The sequence below is a fragment of the Rhinatrema bivittatum genome, unplaced genomic scaffold (assembly GCF_901001135.1).
Source record: "Rhinatrema bivittatum unplaced genomic scaffold, aRhiBiv1.1, whole genome shotgun sequence".
Taxonomy (NCBI): Eukaryota; Metazoa; Chordata; class Amphibia; order Gymnophiona; family Rhinatrematidae; genus Rhinatrema; species Rhinatrema bivittatum.
The window spans coordinates 337455-358414 of record NW_021820444.1 but is presented as its reverse complement, the minus strand read 5'-3'; the positions used below and the strand labels follow the sequence as shown (position 1 = coordinate 358414).

At 48.3% G+C, this 20960-nt stretch overlaps 1 protein-coding gene across 1 annotated transcript in view; it reads right to left on the bottom strand.

Moving 5' to 3' along the window:
• The window catches only part of GYPC (glycophorin C (Gerbich blood group)), a 59008-nt gene extending 45027 nt beyond the window's left edge, over nucleotides 1–13981 (bottom strand). Inside the window, exon 1 of the mRNA XM_029586056.1 lies at nucleotides 13727–13981. Coding sequence (XP_029441916.1) covers nucleotides 13727–13769 — 43 coding nt within the window. The 5' untranslated portion in view covers nucleotides 13770–13981. The remainder of the gene's footprint in view (nucleotides 1–13726) is intronic.
• Nucleotides 13982–20960: the final 6979 nt, after the last annotated feature.

Sequence of the window (20960 nt, the reverse complement as noted above, 5' to 3'; positions counted from 1 at the left end):
GGAGCGATCTCCTGGACTTGGGCTGTCGGCTGCCAGTAGTCAAAATGGCGCCGACGGCCCTTTGCCCTCACTATGTCACTGGGATCGACCAATGGCAGCTGTAGCCCCTGTGACATAGTAAGGGCAAAGGGCCGTCGACACCATTTTGATTACTGGCAGCCGACGGCCCTTTGCCCTTACTATGTCACAGGGGCTACCGCCGTCATTGGTTGACCCCAGTGACATAGTGAGGGCAAAGGGCCATCAGCGCCATTTTGACTACTGGCAGCCGACAGCCCAAGTCCAGGAGATCGCTCCCGGACCGTTCCTGGACCCCCACTGGACCACCAGGGACTTTTGGCAGGTCTTGGGGGGGGGGGTTCAGGAGGGTGGGGAGTTGTAGTAATTTAATTTTGGAGGTCTTGGGGGGTGTCAGGAGGGTGGGAGATTTTGTTAGATTTTTACTTTTTTATTAAAGATTTGTCTGCGAGCCAGATGCAGCCATCAAAAGAGCCACATCTGGCTCACGAGCCATAGGTTCCCGAACCCTGCCCTAGTAAATTGCAAGGGTGGACATTTTCCCAAGGTGGGGGCAACTGGGGAAAGGCCGGCAGGTAAGACTGAGCAGGGGAGACAAGGAAGAAGGAGATGGAAAGGGTCTACGAGAGGATGGGTTGAAGGAGGAGGTACGGAAAGAGATGAAGACCGAGCTATAAGTTAGGGGAGATGGGGGGACAGGGAAGGTAAGATAATGAAGAAAAGGAGGAATGCCTGCAGAGTTTCTGAGGTAAATCTGAGGCACACGATTATCACTTGGAGTCAGCGTTATTACCTGAAGCTTAGAGAGCAAACAGTTTGCTTGCACTCTGCCAGACTCCAGATTTGTTCCTGGAGAGTAAATCCTCACTCACTTCATCCACTCTGCCCTCTCCCAGTCTGATCTGCCTCATCTCCCTTCCTTTGCCTCTGTGCCCAGATTAAAGCAGCTTCCCGACAGAACCCCCACAAAGCTCGACAAACGGAGGGCAGAGAGGCGAACAGGAATCAATCAGAAACGAATGTGAGAGAGAGAATGTATCCACACTTGGTAATTAATAGTTTGACGATGGGGCCACCCGAGGGCCCACCCCCGGATTTGATTTTCAGACCCTGCTTCTACTCCTCGGGCTGATCAGAGCTCAGGCTGCTGAGAGGCAGGAAGTGTTGGCCATCGTGCACTAACAAGACCCATGACTTACTGGGATTTGTCATGGGCTGAAAGGGAGTCAGTCACACACCCCCACCTCTTGGACAGGATTGCCAATCGGCTCCAGGTTTTTGGGATGGGCTGATTCAGTCCGGGTTTTACTCTTTTGCCTTCATGGACTCGTCAGCTTGCTTTTCCTTCGAGAAATTAGTAGCGGCACCAGCATTACAAGTCCACGCAGAGCAAGAGGGCGAAACCAGGATGGGATCAGCCTGTCCTGAATATCTGGTGCAATCCTACTCTCGGCTGTGGTTACGCTAGAAAGGGGAGAAAGCCACTGAACGTTTGAATGGAGGCTCACGGCACCTAAGCTGGAAGCTAGAAATGAGCAGCTGAAGTGACAGAGCTGTGAATTCTATTAATAATAATAATAATAATAATAATAATTACATGATAAAAGATGCACATTGTCAGCACCATGACCTAACAGTGACTGCGCTGTTTTGTATGCCTGGCAGTGGGCTGCTAGGCTGAAAGGCATTTAGTTAACCTGATCTCCTCTTTCACAACTAAAGACCTAGACATACTCTTACCAAACAGTAACTAAATAAGATGCAATTTGAACACTGCTGAACGTAGCCTGGAGGCAGGCAAGCTATGCAGATGGTGAATGCATAATGAAACAGCTTTTGCTTGTCCTTTGTATCCTGGTATCATCTGGGGGCTCCCAGGGACTGTGCAACGAATTGTGACTAAAGGTCCCGACAGGCAATTTTTAATTCAAAACGGTCAGCAGACAGCTGTGAGTATGAGCACGGGCAACTCTAGGCAGGCCCTACTGCTTGCCACTGTTGGAGATAGGCTGTGATGCTAGACTGACCTTTGGCCTAACTCCGTTTGTTATGTTATGTCCAAGTCCGGGCCAGTGGGGAGGAACATGTGTATTTTCATAACACTTGGCCATATGAGTCAGATCAAGGATCCATCAAGCCCAGTACCCTGCTTCCAACAGTGGCCAAGCCAGGTCACAGGTACCTGGCAGGATCCCAAGGGGTAGAGAGATTCCAAGCTACTGATCCCAAGAATAAGCAGGGGATTTCTGCAACTCTACCTTAATAATGGTTAAGGGACTTTTCCTCCAGGAACTTGTCCAAACCTTTTATAAATGCAGCTACACTTACCACTCTGAAAATAGTCTGTAAAGTCTGCATGTACGACCTCTTAACCCCCTGTAACTGCTCCTTTTCGTCTCCTCATCTCATCGTAGTCGCCCTTGTACAGTTATCTGCTATTGCCGTTGTTTTATTTCTTATTTTCCCGCCAGTGATTATCTCAGATTCGATTGCGTGTATGACAACTATCGCCAAGCGCATCTACCACTGCTGCCCCTCGCACTAGATCCTGCAATTCCGGTGAGAACTAGAACTAGATCTACAGTAGAGCCTGACCCTCAAGGATTGGTTACTCCACAAAGCTTCTAGAAATCTGACCATCCCGACCCGCCCCGATGAGACATTCTCCCAATGAGTGCAGGACGAATGTCTCAGCAATCTCTCCCAGGCTTTTCTCTATTTCTTGGTGGGGACCAGCACATGTGTCCTTCCTGTGCCCTCAGCTGCTCTTCCCCCTGTGGTGCACGCTTCTTTTGTAATCAGAAGGCACAGGAGGGGGAGAAGGAGCGGCGGCAGAGACTGGCCGAGCACGCTTACTGTGCTGCCTACGCCCCCGGCCTGCCGATCTGACTGCCAGGAAGGAGGGGCGGCAGGAAACACGGTAACGTTCGGTACAGATTTCACAAAGGGGATTTCATGTATTCTGTGGAGAGATCAGCAGCCACCCCATTCGGATGAATTTATTTTACTGTGTGTCACCCCCCCCCCCCCCCCCCCCCCCATCACCGTGTGATCCTAGCAGGCTTATTGGACCGACAAAAGAACTGCCCAAAGAATTTGTGGCACATGAGCTTTCGAGACCCCACTGCTCCCTTCTTACATTTTCTAGGGCCCATGTGGCTACTAGAAGTATTCCGTTTGTAAAAGTTAATTCAATATTCCCAGCGGCTGCACTGTCAAGGTCGTTTCCCATAGACAGGGAATGGGGAAAAAAAGCCTTAATGAATTGGTCTCCATGTGCACTGCCCTGGCTGAAGAATCCTCTGACTCTGCGTTAAAACTGGATGGGTGGGTAAGAAATACAAAATAATTATGGCACACTGTTAGTAGGAGCACCTGATTTATTAAACGTTTTTGTCCCATTTGACAATGCTGGGTCCCAGAAGCCCTGGAGTAAGCCTTGCGTTCAAAGGCCGTGTCCTCCTGCCAAGGATGGAATCACCAACTCATCCAGGCCAATCCCAAGACGAGAGATGCAGGCCTGATTTTGTCCCTCTGCATGCACAGCAATGTAGCCCTACTTTCTGGTACAAAATGTAAACTATTTATTAATGTTATTAATTTGTATAGAAAATTCCTGAGTGACAAACAACCAAATACACAGAAACAAGCTGAACCCCAAATTACAAATATGAAACATAAAATAATATAAAACACGCCTCGCCGGACAAAATAAAATCAGCATAAAATAGATTGCCTTGTCTAAAAGATGGTTACAATAATGATAGTTAATATCAGAACATATCACCTGAACTGATTAAAACCATTACAGGCTTGCTGTAGACTAACCTGCATTACAAGCCTGTCAGAATCAAAACGCCTTCGGCGTTTCCCTAAACGCTCTGATGCACCCTTCTGCGCGGAGGCTACTCCATGCATGCGCTGGGATAATACCAGGACTGGATCAATCGCGTTTGCTGACGTGGCTGTTCAGGCCACGAATACCACCGGTGAGATTTTTTTTTCTTGAAATGTTCGGCTGCAGTTGTTAAAAGAAAATACACGCTCTGAAGGTTAGCTGGGTTATTATCAGAAACAGTCAGCTCTGCCATCATTTTGCAAGCAAGTGCCTAGCAGGAATTGGCCGCAGAGCTGGCAGGGTGGCCCAGCTCAGAAGGGCACGCTGAGATGGTCCTGTGCTTTTTTTTTTTTTTGCTTTTACATTAATTTCCTCTAAGTACTTATGTTCATCAAAAAATAAAAAAGGGACACCCCCCACATTTATTTATTTATTTATTTATTTATTTAAAGCTTTTCTATACCGCTGCTAAGTTAAATACCATCGCAACGGTTTACATGTTGGCACATAAATTAAGGTGATTGAGTGCATCTTATAGTACATTCTAACAGGTGCCGCAAAAAGGTTCGGTTACAATATATCAAAAGAACCGGCAATCAATTGAAAAGTGAAGTAGGTCATGCCCAGGTGTGTCTTTACGGTACTAATCACTGGTAAAATTCTTATTCTCTGTATTTTACAATTATGTTTGTGGTGATACAGCGTTGCACATTCTGAGAGTAGTGCAGTGTGTTGGTGCTCTTCTGCCTATTCCTGTATTTTTTTCTATTCTCCGGTCTCTTTATAGTATGCTTGTTTAAAAAGCCATGCTTTTAAGCTTTTCTTAAAGGTTTTGAGATCATTTTGTAATCTGATCTCTACCGGCATTGTGTTCCAGAGGGTGGGGCCTGCTAAGGATAGAGCCCTCTCTCTCACTTGTGTTAGTCTTGCTGTCTTTACTGAAGGAATGGTTAAGAGTGCTTTATTCGCTGAACAAAGGCTTGTGTGTGGGACGTGTACTCTCAGTGCTGTGTTTAACCAGTCAGCTTTTTCATCATGTATTAGTTTATGTATGGTACATAAGGCTTTGTATTTTATTCTTTGTTCAATGGGTAAGCAATGTAATTCCGCTAGGGTTTCAGTTATATGGTCTCTCCTTCTTTTTCCAGTTAGTATTCTAGCTGCTGTGTTTTGAAGTATTTGTATGGGTCTTAGAGTTGTACTTGGGAGTCCTAATAAAAGTGCATTACAGTAGTCCGTGCTGGAGAAAACTAGAGCCTGAAGTACTGTTCTGAAATTAGTTGGTGTTAGTAGTGATTTTAGTTTTCTGAGGATCATGAGTTTTGTGTAGCCTTCTTTTACTTTTAGCGATATGTGTTGTTTTAGATTTATTTCTGGGTCCATTATTATTCCAAGGTTCCGTACTTTTTCGGCTAGTTCAATTTTTTGGCCTTGTTTGAGTATTAATGGTGTTTGAATGATCTCGATATTTTTCCGTTCCAAGTGCATACATTCTGTTTTTTCAATGTTGATCACAAGTTCCATTCGGTTCAGTAGTTGTTTTATAATGTCCAGGTAAATGTTAGCTAGGTTTAACGTTTTCTCTATTGTGTCCTCGATTGGTAGTATTAGTTGAATATCGTCAGCGTATATGTAATGTGTGATTCCAAGTCCTGCTAGTAGATGGCAAAGGGGGAGCATGTATATGTTAAAGAGGGTTGCGGATAGCGCTGATCCCTGCTGTACTCCTGTTTCGAGGTTTACTTTCTCTGATAATACGTTGTTGATTTGAACTTGAAAGAATCTATTATTTAGATATGAACTGAACCAGTTTATTGTTTTGTTGTTTAGTCCAATTTCTTCTAGTCTTTGTAGTAATATTTTATGGTTTACTGTGTCAAAGGCTGATGATAAGTCTAACATTATTAGAATGTAATGTTTACCGCTATCAAAACCTCTTAGAATGCTGTCTGTTAGTGAGAGAAGTAGTGTCTCAGTGCTGTAATGCTTGCGAAATCCATGTTGTGACAGATACAGTATGTTATTATTACCTAGGTGTTCAGCTAGCTGTTTCTGTACCGTTTTCTCGATTAGCTTAGCTATTAAGGGCAGATTTGAGACTGGGCGGTAGTTATTCAGGATCGGGGGTCACCGTTTTTTTCCTTTATGATTGGTTTTATAATTGCCCCCTTCAATATATCTGGCATAGTTCCTTCTTCTAGGGAAAGGTTTATGATCCCAGCTAATGTTGGAGAGACTGTGTTAGCTATTTTTTTTAGTTCAAATGTTGGTATTGAGTCGATTTTGTGTGGGGCCAGGTTTAGATTTTTTAGCATGGATTCAACTTCCAGCTCAGATAGCTCAATAAATGATGACCATTTGTCCACATCTCTTTTTTGCATTTTAATTTCCTGTTTGTTGGTGTTTGGAAGTTTAGTTCTTAAGTTTGTAATTCTGTCGTTGATGAATTTGGCAATTTTGTTACATTTTGATTCTGGTAGATTTTGAGGTGACTCTTGTTTGTCATTGGTGAGATTTGCTTAAAGAAGGAAGGTTACAGAGCCCGAGCCCTTAAGGAGTGATGTGGGAGATAGCAGGCTGGTCTGCCTGGGGCCTCCTCTGCAGCGAGGCTCGGTCCCCTCCACTGATCAGGATCAGGATGCCTGTGCTCTCAGATAACCTCCCAGGGACCCAGCAGAGGAAAGCCAGGGCCAGGCCTCAGTCGGACAACAAACCAAGTTTTTATTCAAGTTTATTTGTATTTCTCACGGGCGGGCTGCTACATTGCCACGCACACTACATAAACCTGCACTCTTAAGTGCTTCTGAAACACACTGGACTTCTGTGCAGCTGCACCGAATGCTCTTGGAAGGGTGGTCAAGAAATGACTCTCTTTTAAACCCCGTTTCCTCGGCAGTCTTATTTACAAAATCACGGCCGAGAAAAGAAAACGGACGCCACTGGCCAGCGACCCGTAGATTAACCGTCCCTTGGTGATTTACCCATGGGCTGCGTGGACTGAACAGGACTGGGCTGGGAGGAACTTGCAAGTCAGAATGAATTCTGCCGTTCTCAAAGGGACCAAAAAAACCAAAACAAAACGAAACCCACATATTCCCCCTTTCTCCCACCCTCCCCCGCCAAGGGCTGTTCAAGATTTGGGGGGGTCGCACATATGGGATACCCATCCCGAACTGCTGCCTCCCAACTGGGATGGAGAGGGCGAAAGAGGGAGATGAGGCTGAAGACGTACAGGAGGAAGGCATTGGCAAGGCTTTCCAAATCTTCTTGTGTTTTAGGCTCCGGTTTCCCTGCTCCTGCCCCGCTCTCCCAGTACATCAATGGGGGGGGGGGGCCCTCAGTCTGAGCCTCTCCTCCCAAACCTCACCTTGATCCCTCCATTGAGAGGGCCCCTGATACGCGCCTGCCTACGGATGGACAGAGAGATGGACAGGCCCGGGGACAGCAATGTGTGCTTTGCACTTCAATACGGATAACACCTGGAAAGACACCACAACAAGGACAGACCACCAGAACAGTTAAAACTGCTGGGGAGAAGAGACGTGTGCCTGACTAGATGGACTAGGGAGGGAATCATTTACTTCCAAGGGCGGCCCGACTGTTGGCAAATGCCACTGGTCCCTATTCAGAAAGGATTGTCTCCAGTTCTGTGCCTTTAGAAAAACTCTCTATTGAATGTCCCCCCCCACCCAGTACCCTCCCTATAAGGAAGATCCCACCTCCATGCCAGGGATATTCCACATTTAGATTTTGCAAGTGACTGTGATGTGGCTGCATTAAGCAGCTCGTCTCTTCGTTACAACTCTTTGCAGTGCATGACTCTGTGTTTTGCGCTTATGCGGCTGCGTTTCTTTTTCTGGGAGGGTCAGACAAGTGCTCCTGCTGTTTTTCAGACTTTGGCAGATGAAATCCATAGAGCTGGAAATCCAAACAGGAAGCAGGAACATCCTGTTTGGAATGGATGGAGGATGAACAACTAAGGAGCTAAGTGACAGGCTGCAAGCTTATCAAGGTTATCAGCACTTACACCTCTGGCCTTTAGCGACTGTTATCCGTGCAGCTTTCAGAGTTTTCCAAAATGCGCTTTTCTGAGTGTCCCACAGGCCAACAACTGCCTGTATTTCTCTCAGACACAGGCCTAGCGCGACCGGGTGTGCATACCGTGCAGTTGAACTGGGCGGCACGCCCAGGGGGCTCGGCGGGACGGCGGCAGCAAGAGAGGGCCGCTGGCAGAGCCTAACCCGCTGGCAGCCGAAGAAGGAGAAGGGCTGCCGGCATTCAACCCGCCGGCGGCTGAAAGTGACAAGCCCGGGTCTTCTTTTGTGCGTGCGGCTGCACACAGCTTCCGCTCCCCCCCCCCCCCCCCCGCCGCAAAGCAGGAAGGTCAGTAGGCCATGGTGGATCTCATTCCACAACATCCTGAAGTCAACAAGAGGCCCACAGGGCCATGGAGGAGCGCAGCCCACCATGGCCGGAAGACAGCAGGAGGCCCTGTGTGTGTGTGTGTGTGAGCTTGTATGTGTGTGTGAGAGTCAGTGTGTGTCTGAGAAACCTATGTTTGTGTCTTATGTGTGGTAACTGTGTGAAAGCCTATGTGTTTGTGTGCACATACACACACACACACACATAATGTATCTGTGAGGGAGAGGGAGCCTGTAAATGTTAGAGGGGGGTGTGTGAGAGAATGAATGTGTTAGTGTGCGTGTGAGAGAGAAGATAAAATTTGTGTGGCCCTACCTCCCCCAATCCATCCAGGGTGACTGGAAATCAGAAGATCACATGGACAGTAGAAGATTTTTCAATCCTTATTAGTTCTAATTATTGGGTGTAATTTGATGATTCTGCTCTTTCAAAATAGTTAATTTTGGGGGGGGGGGGTAGAACCTTTTTTTAATTATTAATTTTTTTATTCATCAGATGTTTTGAAATATTTTATTGGTGTTTGGGAAATTTTCGATATTCTATTCATAAACTGGCTTGAAATATTCTCTTTATGAATATGACTTTACTATTATGAATGATGTTTTATATTTCTTGATTTTATTATTGAATATTTTATGAAGAATGGTACTGTTTCTGTTTTTCCATTGTTGCTCTGCATGTAGGGGCTGGCTTGTTGTGGGTTCCAGTTCAGTTCTCAGCACAGTTTCTCTTCATACTTTCTGATCTCTTTATTCTGTATTTGGTCAGGGTCTCTCTGTGTTCTGCATATGTGACAGAGGTGAGGTACTTTGCTGGCATGTAATTTCTGTGTCTGGATCTATAACAGCCTGGTTTCCTAATAAGAGTTCTATTGGTGTTCTAGGGCCTGGTGTAATGTGTGCAGTGTTGCCTTTTCATGGATAAGGTTGTTAGGGTTGTTTTGGTGTGGGAGGTTTACTATACTGTAATAGCAATTCTGTTTATTCATGGCTTTCTGAGAGCCAAGCTCACACCCAACAGGCATTACAAAAAGTCTAATTCCATAGAAGCTCCAAGTGTCTTTTTTGCAGAGTTTTCTGGTTGGCACCACAGCAGTGCATGTAAATATAATATGCATGTTGTAAGTGATATTTTTGCCTCAGAAGACTGCACTCTTGAATGTTCTTTGTTATGTAAAATTTGTTATAAATGCATAATTTATTTGTGTGTCTGCAAAGGGTGTGGGAGTTTGTGGGAGGGGATATGGCGTGTGGCAAGGCTGTAAGGTTTGCCTGGGGTACCTAATACCCTTCCCTTTCCATGGGTTCTAGGGGGGGAGGCATGTCAGTTTTTAAAAATATAGATTGTGGGACAAAGCTGGACTTTATTTGATGGGCCTGGGACAGACACTGAATGAATCGGGAGGGGGGGGGGGGGGAAGCACGGTAATTGTGCACACAGGGCAGCAAAAAAAAAACAAAAACCTAACACCGGCCTGGGCAGACTTGGCCAATTCAGGCCTGGTTTTAACCTACTTTCATGCACGTGTCATAGGGTAATTATAGCTAGAAATCTGTGCATGCAGCTGGGGGTTAAAGCAGGACGGGCTCAGCCCGACCCAGCTGGTAACTCTAGCATAAGCTGCCGCACAGCACTGAGGCAAGCCGGGCGGCATATTCCATCACCTCAAGAGACGGGAGGCATTTTCGTGATGTTTGTCATCACCGAGTATTAAATGGGAGAAATCATTCTCGCAGCCCGACCAAATTCCAGAGCTCTGCGAACAGCGACCAACTGGAAGTATCCCACTCGTGTCTTTATCTTCTCTTGTGGTCATAAAAAAAAAAAAGATGTTGGAGCTGACGATGGTGGGGATGTGACGATTCGACTCTGTCTCTCGCGAAGATTTACTGCTACGCATAACTTGTTGTGCTCCTGCAAATTTTGCAGATCTGAGTCTTCCAGGAGCAACGGTTTGTGTGGTTGCGTCAAGTCATGCCGCGCAGTAAAAACATCCTCGCAAGGTGCTGTGGTAAGCGTTTTATGTAACTTAGGACTACCGTGCACTGGCATTTCCAGTAAAATGTTTTGGCACAAAATATTTTCTTTGTATTTTAAGTTCTAAATATTTGGGTTTGAGCTGTTTTGCTTGTCTTGTGTGTTTCACAGTCAAACTCTTTGGTAGTAGTGCTTAAGCTGGCAGGCCGGATTTCCCACGAGGTAGAGTGGGCAGCTGCCTAGAGGCTCCCAGCTGTCCCCACGGCAGATTCAGGCTGAGCGGCAGCGTCCCATTGGACCTGCCCGCTGAAATGGACGGGAGTGGGCCAGCAGCATTCGAAGCACCGTAAAAACCGATGCTGGCCCATCCCTGCCGCTGTTCAGGCTGAGCCAAACTTGAGTGAGAGGGCCGCTCTGTCCCTGGAGGGGGGACCCCCTCCCCCACTCTCGTGCCTGGAGGGGGCCCCCCCCCCTCCCTCACTCTCGTGCCTGGAGGCACTGGAAAGGTAAAGCCGGGCCCTACCAATTAAGTCCTCCAAGATTGTACTTATGAAATGGGGGACTGGAAACGGAATGCTGCGATTGGGCAGAATGGATCACATGACCGGGCGGTACCACATTCTGCTTTCTGCACAAGACTTCTTTGCCCAGTCACTAATGAGCACGTTTCTTAGTGCACGTCTTAGGTGGGCTTAAAGTACTTGCCTTTACCTCATGCCTCACATATTACTGGGAGAGGAGGGGCAGGAAGTTTGTGATGGTAAATATTTATCTTGCCACACAGCTACTCTTGGCTTACTGCTCCGTTACGGTCAAGGACATTTATTTTTCTAGTTTGCTAAAGTGAAAAATGAAATCTACTGGCAGACTTCTCAAAACAAGACGATGATACAAAAGCACTGAGTGTTCCCGGAACCGCACAAACAAGCAAAATCATTGCTTCGCAGGGAATTTAACATTATATGAAGGAAATAATGTTTAGAGAACGTCAACAGCTGCAGCAGCGCCTTCTACTCTGAAGTTTGCAGAGAGCGGAAACACTTATGTTTTAGCAAGTCTTTTACAAATCAACCTTGACAAAAAAAAAAAACAACAACAACAGGCTATTTCACTATTAATTCTTTCTAGTTGTAAGAAAATGCTAGCGTATTTTGAACTTTCTAAACGTCTCCTCGTTGATTTACCATGGCCAAGTCCACTACTCAGGTCTGGAGCACCCACCAATGAGAGGATCAACAGAGAACCAATACCCTTCCTCAGATCAAGGAAAAACAGGTTTCTGTAGACATTTAGAAATGTCCAGATCCACTTTTTAAAAGCAACCTTTACAAGACATATATATATATATATATATATTTTTTTTTTTTTTTTTTGCTTTGGTCCCTTAAAAGCTCTCCAGTTTGCTGCGTCCTCCCCTATTCCCTGCCGTCACGTCTGAAGAAGGGATCCATGTATGGACTACATCCGAGTATAATTTTAATGCTGGTCTCGTAAAAGTCATCTCGGCCAGCAAAGAGTCTACACAACATGGTAATTGCAAATCTCACACATGGCAGATATGTATATATTACGTGAGGCAGCAGCTCTCCATAGAAGAGGATCCCAATGTACAGAGTGACGCGGTGGTTCTCACCCCGGTCCTCGCACATACCCGGTCAGTCGGGTTTTCAGGCTATCTACAATGAACACGCAGCAGAAAGATTTGTGTTGCACTGCCTTGGTTATACGCAAAACTTTATCTTTTGCACATTAACTGAGAATAGCCCGAAAACCCGACAGGCCAGAGGACTGTAAAAGGTTACAGGCCTTTCCTCTTGTACAACCCGAACTGCATCAGCCTTTCCTGTACATACCAAGGCATCGCTTTGCAGAGTTAACGCTCGGAAAAAGCAAACCCACAGGAGCCACCAACCCACTCTGGGAGGAGACCTCAGCCTCCTACAGTTCACTTGCAGCAGGCAGGTTGTCCCCAGTTGGCCAATGAAATGATTCTTCAGGGTTAAAGGAAACATTCACCTTCCCTTTTCACTCAGATAGGTTCAGGAATTGTAAGATATTCACATCCACTGTGCAGGGCGGGGCAACTCTAATTCTAGGTAACGGTGCAAAAGAAGGGAGTTTTCATTCTGAAGGAAACTGCCTGCCGGTGACAACAGGAGGGTGGTTTTCAAAGTTGTTTATCTGAGTAAATAATAGTGATTTAACAGTGCAAAATGACTTTCTGAAGCTTGCCCTCCCTCAGCCCAGCTAAAAGTACATGCAAGGATGCACAGCATGTTCATGTACTTATTTATTTATGATGACCTGTTGGCTGCCTCTATGAAAGTAAACTTTCGCCCAAGCTTGGCGTACTTTTCGCCGGACTGGGGGGGGGGGGGGGGGGGGTAGGCATTCCTAGGGCTGTGCATGTAGACTGGTTTCAAATTTGCGCGCGTCGTTTTACAGGGGAAATTCTGCCCGTGCTAAAGGCCCACGGATACTCTGTACCCGCAGCGATTTGCACAGTGAAATTTTGGGACAAAAACCCACAGGTGAAAAGTACCCTGGGGACTTTCCACAGAGGCAGGCGGTTTTAAAAGTCTCAGGGATCCTAAATGGTTTTTTTTCATGTTGTGCCTGTGAGAACAGGGCTTACTGCATCTGGCCCTTAGTACCTGTCCCGTTTCATTTGGTATGATAAAAATACTAACAGATATTCCATTTTCTTAATGCATTTTTTCACATTTCCTGCATTCTGTGAATTATGCCTAAAAAGCAGAACTGAGTTAGCATTGCCTTAAAAAAAACAAACCAACATAGATCTTGCCTGTTCTTTTAGCACTTCTGCTGTCTGCCTTAGCAGTAACTTCCTAGGCACTTTTTGTTACCGTCTTGCAGAATTACAAACTATTAACCCCAGTTCTCCATAACAGAAATCGGGCCTTCTGCCTTTGGTGCCTCCTCGTACACACACGAATAACCCTGGGGCATCTTTAACCAGGGGCTGACAGCTCTGGGGCATTAGTGGCAAGTTATACCCATCAACGTACAACGGCTTGCAAGGCTCCCAGCGCAAACAGTTTGCAGGAAGAGCAGTAGGAGGACCTCACTCTTGGAAGCCGAACTTATAGTTAATTAATTCTCCTTGGGAGTCATTCTATCAGTTTGCATTGTTTTTGTTTTTTTTAACCTTTCTGCTTGCCTCGGAAAATACTATAATTAGAAGGTTTCGTCGGTAGGGTGCTGCAACCTATAAGGTCGTAAGCAAAAGTTAAGACTCCGCTGATGTCACCCCCCGTCTCCCTTCTTTAAACAAGAGGCAATAAATGTGAGGCGAGGGGAGAGGAATACCACTTCCATCTCCTGCTTTGCAGTCATTAAAAAAAAAATGTGCTGACCTTTGGGTGAACTTAAAGCACAGTGGAGGTCTTTTGTGTCGGAAAGTCAAATTCCTCCCTCCCGGTATCACTGTAAAAACCTGGTACTACTCACATGGAGAAGCTGTCACAGCGCTGTCGTTTGCAGAATTCATCATTGAAAGTTTTGGTTTGTTTTTCCCCTCCCCCTTAATCGGATCCCCCTCTGCCTGCTGCTGAAGGGTAGATTGAGCGGAACAGCTGGGGCAAGGGGTGGAGGGGGCGTTGGAGAGGGGGGGTGGGGTGGGAGTGGGTGGGGGGAGGGCTCTGAAGAATGTGGCTCTTGTCTGGACCCTCCCGGGTCTGCTGTCCGACTTGCTCTGCCTCTCCGGGGAGAGGAAACAGCAGCACGTGCCGTTCCCCGGGCTGGATCGGAGGAGGAGGAAGGGAGGAGGGGAGGGGCCAAAGCTTTGGCAGAGAGTGGGGAAGAGCTGCTGCATGTTGTGCTTTGCCGTTCTGGCACCGGCTCTCTCTCTCCTATTGCAGCCAGACAGATATATATATAATTATATATATTTATCTCTATATGCACTTGTTTCTTTATATAGGGGGGACACCTTTTTATTAGAGAAACTTCATGCATTTTATTTTCCGACCGAAGACCGGAATTCAGCTGCTCACCTATCGTGGGGGGGAAGTCAGCAGCCCGATCTGTGGCGGGGGTAGTCCGGGGGGCTGCTGCTGGGCGCGATGCCATCGTCGGAGGAGATGAAACACTCAGAAAAGTCTCCAGGCCTCGCGGGGGAGCACCGGGGGGGGGGGGGGGGGGGGGGGGGGGGGGTGCCACTTTTTATCAGCATGGCGTCAACAAAACCAAGCCCAACGTAATGGCTAAGGTGACGGGGGCGAAAACCCGCGAGCGGCTTATCAGGGCCGCACAGGGGTTGTCCCCTGCCAGCTGGGTAAGGCAGATTCACGAAGCATCGTTACAGAAGCGCTGGCTCAGGTAGCCAGCCCCCTTAGCAAGGTTGCCACGTGCAAGAGAAAATAAAACAAAAAACATTTACACAAGAATGCATGGGCAGCCAACCAGCTGGGTGGGAGAGGCAAGCAAGGAGGAGATCATTCTGCCCTCCACGCCCTTTATCCCCATTGACAACCCCTCCCCCTCCCAAGGCCCCATATAATTCCCACCAACCAGCGCTGGTACATTTACACCTGTGAGGTTTAAAGCAGGTGGGGGGGGGGGGACGGACTCTGAAGCTACCTGCCCCCCTCCCTTACCTAGAAGGGACACTGAGGAAGAGGAGGGTGGTGGTCGTAGGCCAGGTCTGGACCTCCCTCCCCATACTCTAAACTTTCATACTGTAAACATTTTTACACTTTGCTGTGTATCTGAGGGCTTCTTCCGACTAGACGGTGTAAGCCTTGAAACATCCTGATATAGCCTGACTTTGCAACCCATAAAGCTCTTAGGTTCCAAAAAAAAAAAACCAACCCCAAAATAATATCAATAATCGTAGAATCAACTTCTGTTGGTTTCCAAAAGAAAGATTACCAACCAAGCCCCACTGTTCCATGCATTTTCTGTGGAAATGTTGAGCTCCTGCCTCAGTGAGAGGGGGGTTGGATACCTGAATTGGGCTTGGAAAGGGCGAATAACAATAACGTGCCCTGGGAATTGGTGGAACACCTTCTCCAGAGAAGAGGAAGGTGCCGCCCAATGTTTCCACAGCACCCCCACCGCAGGCTGCCCTGCTGGACTCAACAAGTGACCCCCTAGGGGCTTTGTGCATTTTCAGCTTGGATTTAGAGAGAGAGAGGAGGAGCGGTTCCTTTCGGTTTCCTTAAGTTTGTAAAGGAAAGGCCCCCAAGCCTTCGCTGAAGAGTCTTAGAAAGTAAAGAGAACAATTGCCAGCTCACATCTCTAGGATAGCCCCCTCTTCTAGCGTACACCGAGAAGGTGGAGGTCACTTTCAGTCCAAGGGCTAAGTCCTGCCAACCCCAGCGTGGATTCTCCAAAATGGGGGGGGGGGGGGGAGGATATACCTCCAGGGCTCAGTGTTATGACCGTTGGCTGCGGCCGACTCAACTCATTTCGTGCCTTCCCTGGCCCTGCACTCCTGGGGTGCTCGCGGCTGCGGCCTGCCACTATCGCTGGCCTTTCCGCGTCCCACGTGGCTGCTGGGACGCCGCCGAGCCACGCTCCGACTCCAGGCCTCCTTAGGCGCGCGCGCGCTCCATTGGCGCTTCTTTTAAAGGGCCCTATGGCGGGAACCCCGGGGCCGTCCCCAATTGATGACATCACAAGATCAAGATATTTAAGCACCGCCTTGGGCCTTAGCAAACTGACTTGGCAAGGAGTTCCCTCAGCTACTCTGGTGTTTGTCTCCGTGCCTTGGACCTGCAGTTCCAGTGCAGATCTCTGCGCTCTCTTGGACTCTGGCTGAGTACCCGCTCCTCGGGGGCTCACTTGCGCTTTCATCCTTGGGAATTTGTCTTGATGCTTTCCGCTCCTCGGGAAGACTAGAAGCGCTACTTCTCCAGAGAGCCTGCCTTTACGCTACCCCGCTCCTCGGGGTGGTCTCAGCGTTGTTACATCAGAGAGCCTGTCTCTACGTTTCCCTGCTCCTCGGGGTGGTCTCAGCGTTGTTACATCAGAGAGCCTGTCTCTACGTTTCCCTGCTCCTCGGGGTGGTCTCAGCGTTGTTACATCAGAGAGCCTGTCTCTACGTTTCCCTGCTCCTCGGGGTGGTCTCAGCGTTGTTACATCAGAGAGCCTGTCTCTACGTTTCCCTGCTCCTCGGGGTGGTCTCAGCGTTGTTACATCAGAGAGCCTGTCTCTACGTTTCCCTGCTCCTCGGGGTGGTCTCAGCGTTGTTACATCAGAGAGCCTGTCTCTACGTTTCCCTGCTCCTCGGGGTGGTCTCAGCGTTGTTACATCAGAGAGCCTGTCTCTACGTTTCCCTGCTCCTCGGGGTGGTCTCAGCGTTGTTACATCAGAGAGCCTGTCTCTACGTTTCCCTGCTCCTCGGGGTGGTCTCAGCGTTGTTACATCAGAGAGCCTGTCTCTACGTTTCCCTGCTCCTCGGGGTGGTCTCAGCGTTGTTACATCAGAGAGCCTGTCTCTACGTTTCCCTGCTCCTCGGGGTGGTCTCAGCGTTGTTACATCAGAGAGCCTGACTCTACGCTTCCCTGCTCCTCGGGGTGGTCTCAGCGTTGTTACATCAGAGAGCCTGTCTCTACGTTTCCCTGCTCCTCGGGGTAGTCTCTGCGCTGATACACCAAGGCGCCTGTCTCCATTTTCTCCCGCTCCTCGGGGCCAGCCCAGTGCGCTCTCTCACTGGGAACCTTTCTGGGATTTCCTCTCTCAGATCTACCCTGCACTGTGTCACCTTGGAACTGCCTCTCCTCGGCTCCGCTCCTCCGGGCACTCTACAGTACAGGCACAGTGCAGACGCCTGCGATCATGTGGCAGTGACGCGGGTAATTCCTTTACTACTCTTCTCTCCAGGCCCACAGCAGTGGTGCAGTTGCCTCTGTTCCCGGCCAGCCTCGCCTCCCGACGGTGGAGACCTGAGGGGCCCTATCCCTCTGGTAGTACCAACTCCCACCTCAGGCCAAGGGTCCACGAAACCAACAAAACCTAACACTCAGGATGTATATAGAAAGCCTCGAGAGAGAACAAGCTCAGTATATAGGTCTGGTGCAGGTGAATGCCAATAAAGCTGAGGATGGGTGATCCATACAAAAGGTTAACCATTCTACTTGATCAATAGTTATCAGTTGGCACCAAACATCCATGATCAATATAAAATCTAATTTCCATTTGACCTGGTTCCAAAACGTCCTGCCCTTCAGGGGATGGAAAGTTAGGAATGCATTGGGTCTCCTAACTTAAGTGGGTCTCCCTTTCCAAAATCCTTGTTGTTCCTTGCTGGTCTCTCAGTCCCTCATCTCCCAAGGGTAAAGACTCGTGTGTGTGTGTGTTTGTGTGTGTGTGTGCATGTGTATGAGTGGGAGTCCTCTCGATAAAATCCATTATACTCCCTACTCTCTTTTCAGATGTTACCTAGATCTTTCTGGATGAAAGTCCCAAAAAATCATTCCAGCAGGAAAAAAACAAAAAACGCCCACTTTTTCCCAAATGCTGAGTAGGAAGGGTGGACACAAACTTCATGATCCTGGCTGCTAGGCAGCCTCCCCACCACCAGAGGTCCTCACAGAGCTGCCCTCTCTCTCCTGTGCTAGCCAGCTCCTTGATGCTCACATGTTGCACTAGGGCCAGCCCTATTTAGCCCTGCCTCACCCACCACTTGTTGCCTCTTCCTCAAGTCACTTTGGCTTTTTACACTGGCCCGCCTTGCCTTGTTTTCCATCTGCGTGTCTTTCTTGTTGTACCTTGCCTTGTGGCCCCCTTGGCCTTCCTGACTTGTCCTGAGGCCTCCTTTCCCTCCCTGCTTTGATCTGCAGCCTCCCTGGTCTTATTGCTCTGCCTTGAGGCCTTTGGGCTGTCATGGAGTGGGGAATCAGGTAGATGGGGCATTTCCCCAGCAAGAGCAGGGACAGACTCTAGGGCAAAGCCAGACTTCTGTCTGACCAACCACCTCCCCATTGGTTTGAGCCCACAGGTTGTAGTGCCTGGCAGGACTTTTGCTGGAACCGGAGACAAGCTGGGTCTAGAGACAGGACAGGTGCTGGAGGCAAGGCAGGCACAGGCAATGAGACAGGAACCAAAGACAAAACTGGAACAGGAGGCAAGGCCTGGGACTGGAGACAGGAACTAGAACAGGAGGTGAAGCCTGGGACCAGAGACAAGGACTGGAACTCGAAGCCCACAGGGAGTAGGGGCCAGAGGGAGGGCTGGGCAATACTAGACAAGGACTAGACAGGACAAGACTCCAGCTCCTGACTGTGCCTCCAGTTCCTGGCTCATTGCCTGAGCCTGCCTTGTCTCCAGCACCTGCCCTGCCTCTAGACCCAGCTTGTCCCCATAAGAATGGAGAAATTACTTACCTAATAATTTCGTTTTCCTTAGTGTAGACAGATGGACTCAGGACCAATGGGCTACATTCCCCTACCCGCAAATGGAGACGGAGCAAGCTGACGTCACAGTATATATAGTCCTGCAGTGACCCCAGCCTGCCAGTATTCTCTTCAAAAGCAACTGTGGAGAGACTAGCAAAAAGCTTGATTAAAAACAGGCAACTATAACTGTACCCAACCAACAAGAAACACTGAACTCATGTAAGAATCTAGGTACCCCAATCTAGGGACTGGATGAATACTTACCAGTAATCCCTTGGGACCCGGAGTCCAACAGAAGGACTATTGACACACTCATGCGGCAGCCGAGGGCGGGAAGCTGAGTCCATCTGTCTACACTAAGGAAAACAAAAGTATCAGGTAAGTAATTTCTCCATTTCCTAACATGTAGACAGATGGACTCAGGACCAGTGGGATATACCAAAGCTACTCCCCAACAGGATGGGAGGCTGCCTGAGGTCCAGTCAACCAAGCACGTGCAAAGGCTGCATCCTCCCAGGCCTGCACATCCAGACGATAAATCCTGGAAAAAGTATGTAAGGAGGACCACGTCAAACCTCGGCAGATATCAACGGGAGACAACAATCTAACCTCCGCCTCTGACACTGCCTGAGCCCTAGTGGAGTGAGCTTGAACCTGCTTGGGCAACGGCTTTTCAGCATCCAGATATGCAGCCGTGACCACTTCCTTAATCCAGCGAGTTACTGAAACCCAGGAAGCTGGAGCGCCCTGCTCTATTCCACCATGGAGGACAAACAGGCAATCCGTCTTCCAGAAAGAGCGCAGGAGTGCAGAAGGCAATACTCTTCCGCATCCCTGACCTTTCCCAGGGACGGCAATGAAATGGACTGATTCAAATGAAATCCCAAGACCACTTTGGGCAAGAAGGATGGAACAGTACACAGCTGTAACACCCCTGGAGTCACTCAAAGGAACGGCTCCTGGCAAGGCAAGGCCTGCAGTTCGTAAATTCGACGTGTAGAATATATAGCCACCAGGAACACTCTCTTCAAGGTCAATAATGCAAGGAAAGGCCACATAGCAGTCAAAACGTAGGGTGCGCCAACAAATCCAGCACCAAATTAATATTCCATAATGGAACCGGTAACCTCGAGGGATGCCTAAGATGCTTCACTCCCTTCAAAAAATGGGTCATATCAGGATGAGACGACAAGGAGCCGCAACCTGCACCTTTAAGGAATTAAGGACCAGTCCTTTATTCAACCCATCCTGCAAAAAGTCCAGAATGAGCAGGATCTTAACTGAATGAGGAAGAACATCACGCTCCTCACACCAGGCCTCAAATACTTTCCAAACCCGCACATAGGCTAAGGAAGTGGAAAATTTTCAAGCTCAGAGTAAGGTGGAAAACACAGCAGAAGAATATCCCTGCTTCAACAGGTGAGCCTTCTCAAAGGCCAAACCGTAAGACAGAACAGAATCGGATACTTGTGAAGAACTGGTCCCTGCTGCAACAGATCCAAGTGCGGCAGAAGATGAAGGGGGTCTCCACTAGGATTCTTTGCAGATCTGCATACCATGGACACCTGGGCCAGTCTGGTGCCATCAGGAGTATCAGCTCCCTGTGGCCTTCGATCCAGGAGGAAAGGCATAAGCAACCTGTCTTCTGGCTAGACCTGTACGAGAGCATCTATGCCCAGGGACCACGGATCTCTCCTGCGACAGAAGAATCGAGGAACCTTCGCATTGCGAGAAGTCACCAGTAAATCTAGGAATGGAAGGCCCCAGCGATCCACAAACAGCTGAAATGCCTCAGCTGACAAAACACCCATTCTTCTCGATCCAGGCTCTCCCTGCTGAGAAAGTCTGTTCTTACGTTGTCTTTTCTGCAATGTGAGAGGCCGATGTCATCCGTAGATGACCTTCCACCCATTCCATAAGTTGGTGTATTCCCTGCGACAGTTGCTGGCTTTTGGTTCCTCCCTGGTGATAGATGTAGGCCACTGTCATTGTGTTGTCTGATATCATACGGACCACTTGATCCTGCAGCCTGAGGCTGAACTGCAAGCATGTCAACCGGACCACCCAGGCTTCCAGGCAATTGATGTTCCAGTAGGTCTCATCAGTTTTCCAATGCCCTTGGGTTATCAGCTCCTGACAGTGAGCTCCCGAACCCTGGAGATTTGCATCTGTCATAAGTACCAACCAGGTTGGGGAGGACAAGGAAACCCTTTTTATCTGAAAGAGGAAATAACCAATTCACATTTATCTGTTCAAGACCTTTCATGATTTTGTAGACCTGTATCATATCCCCCCTCAGCCATCTCTTCTCCAAGCTGAACAGCCCTAACCTCTTTAGAATT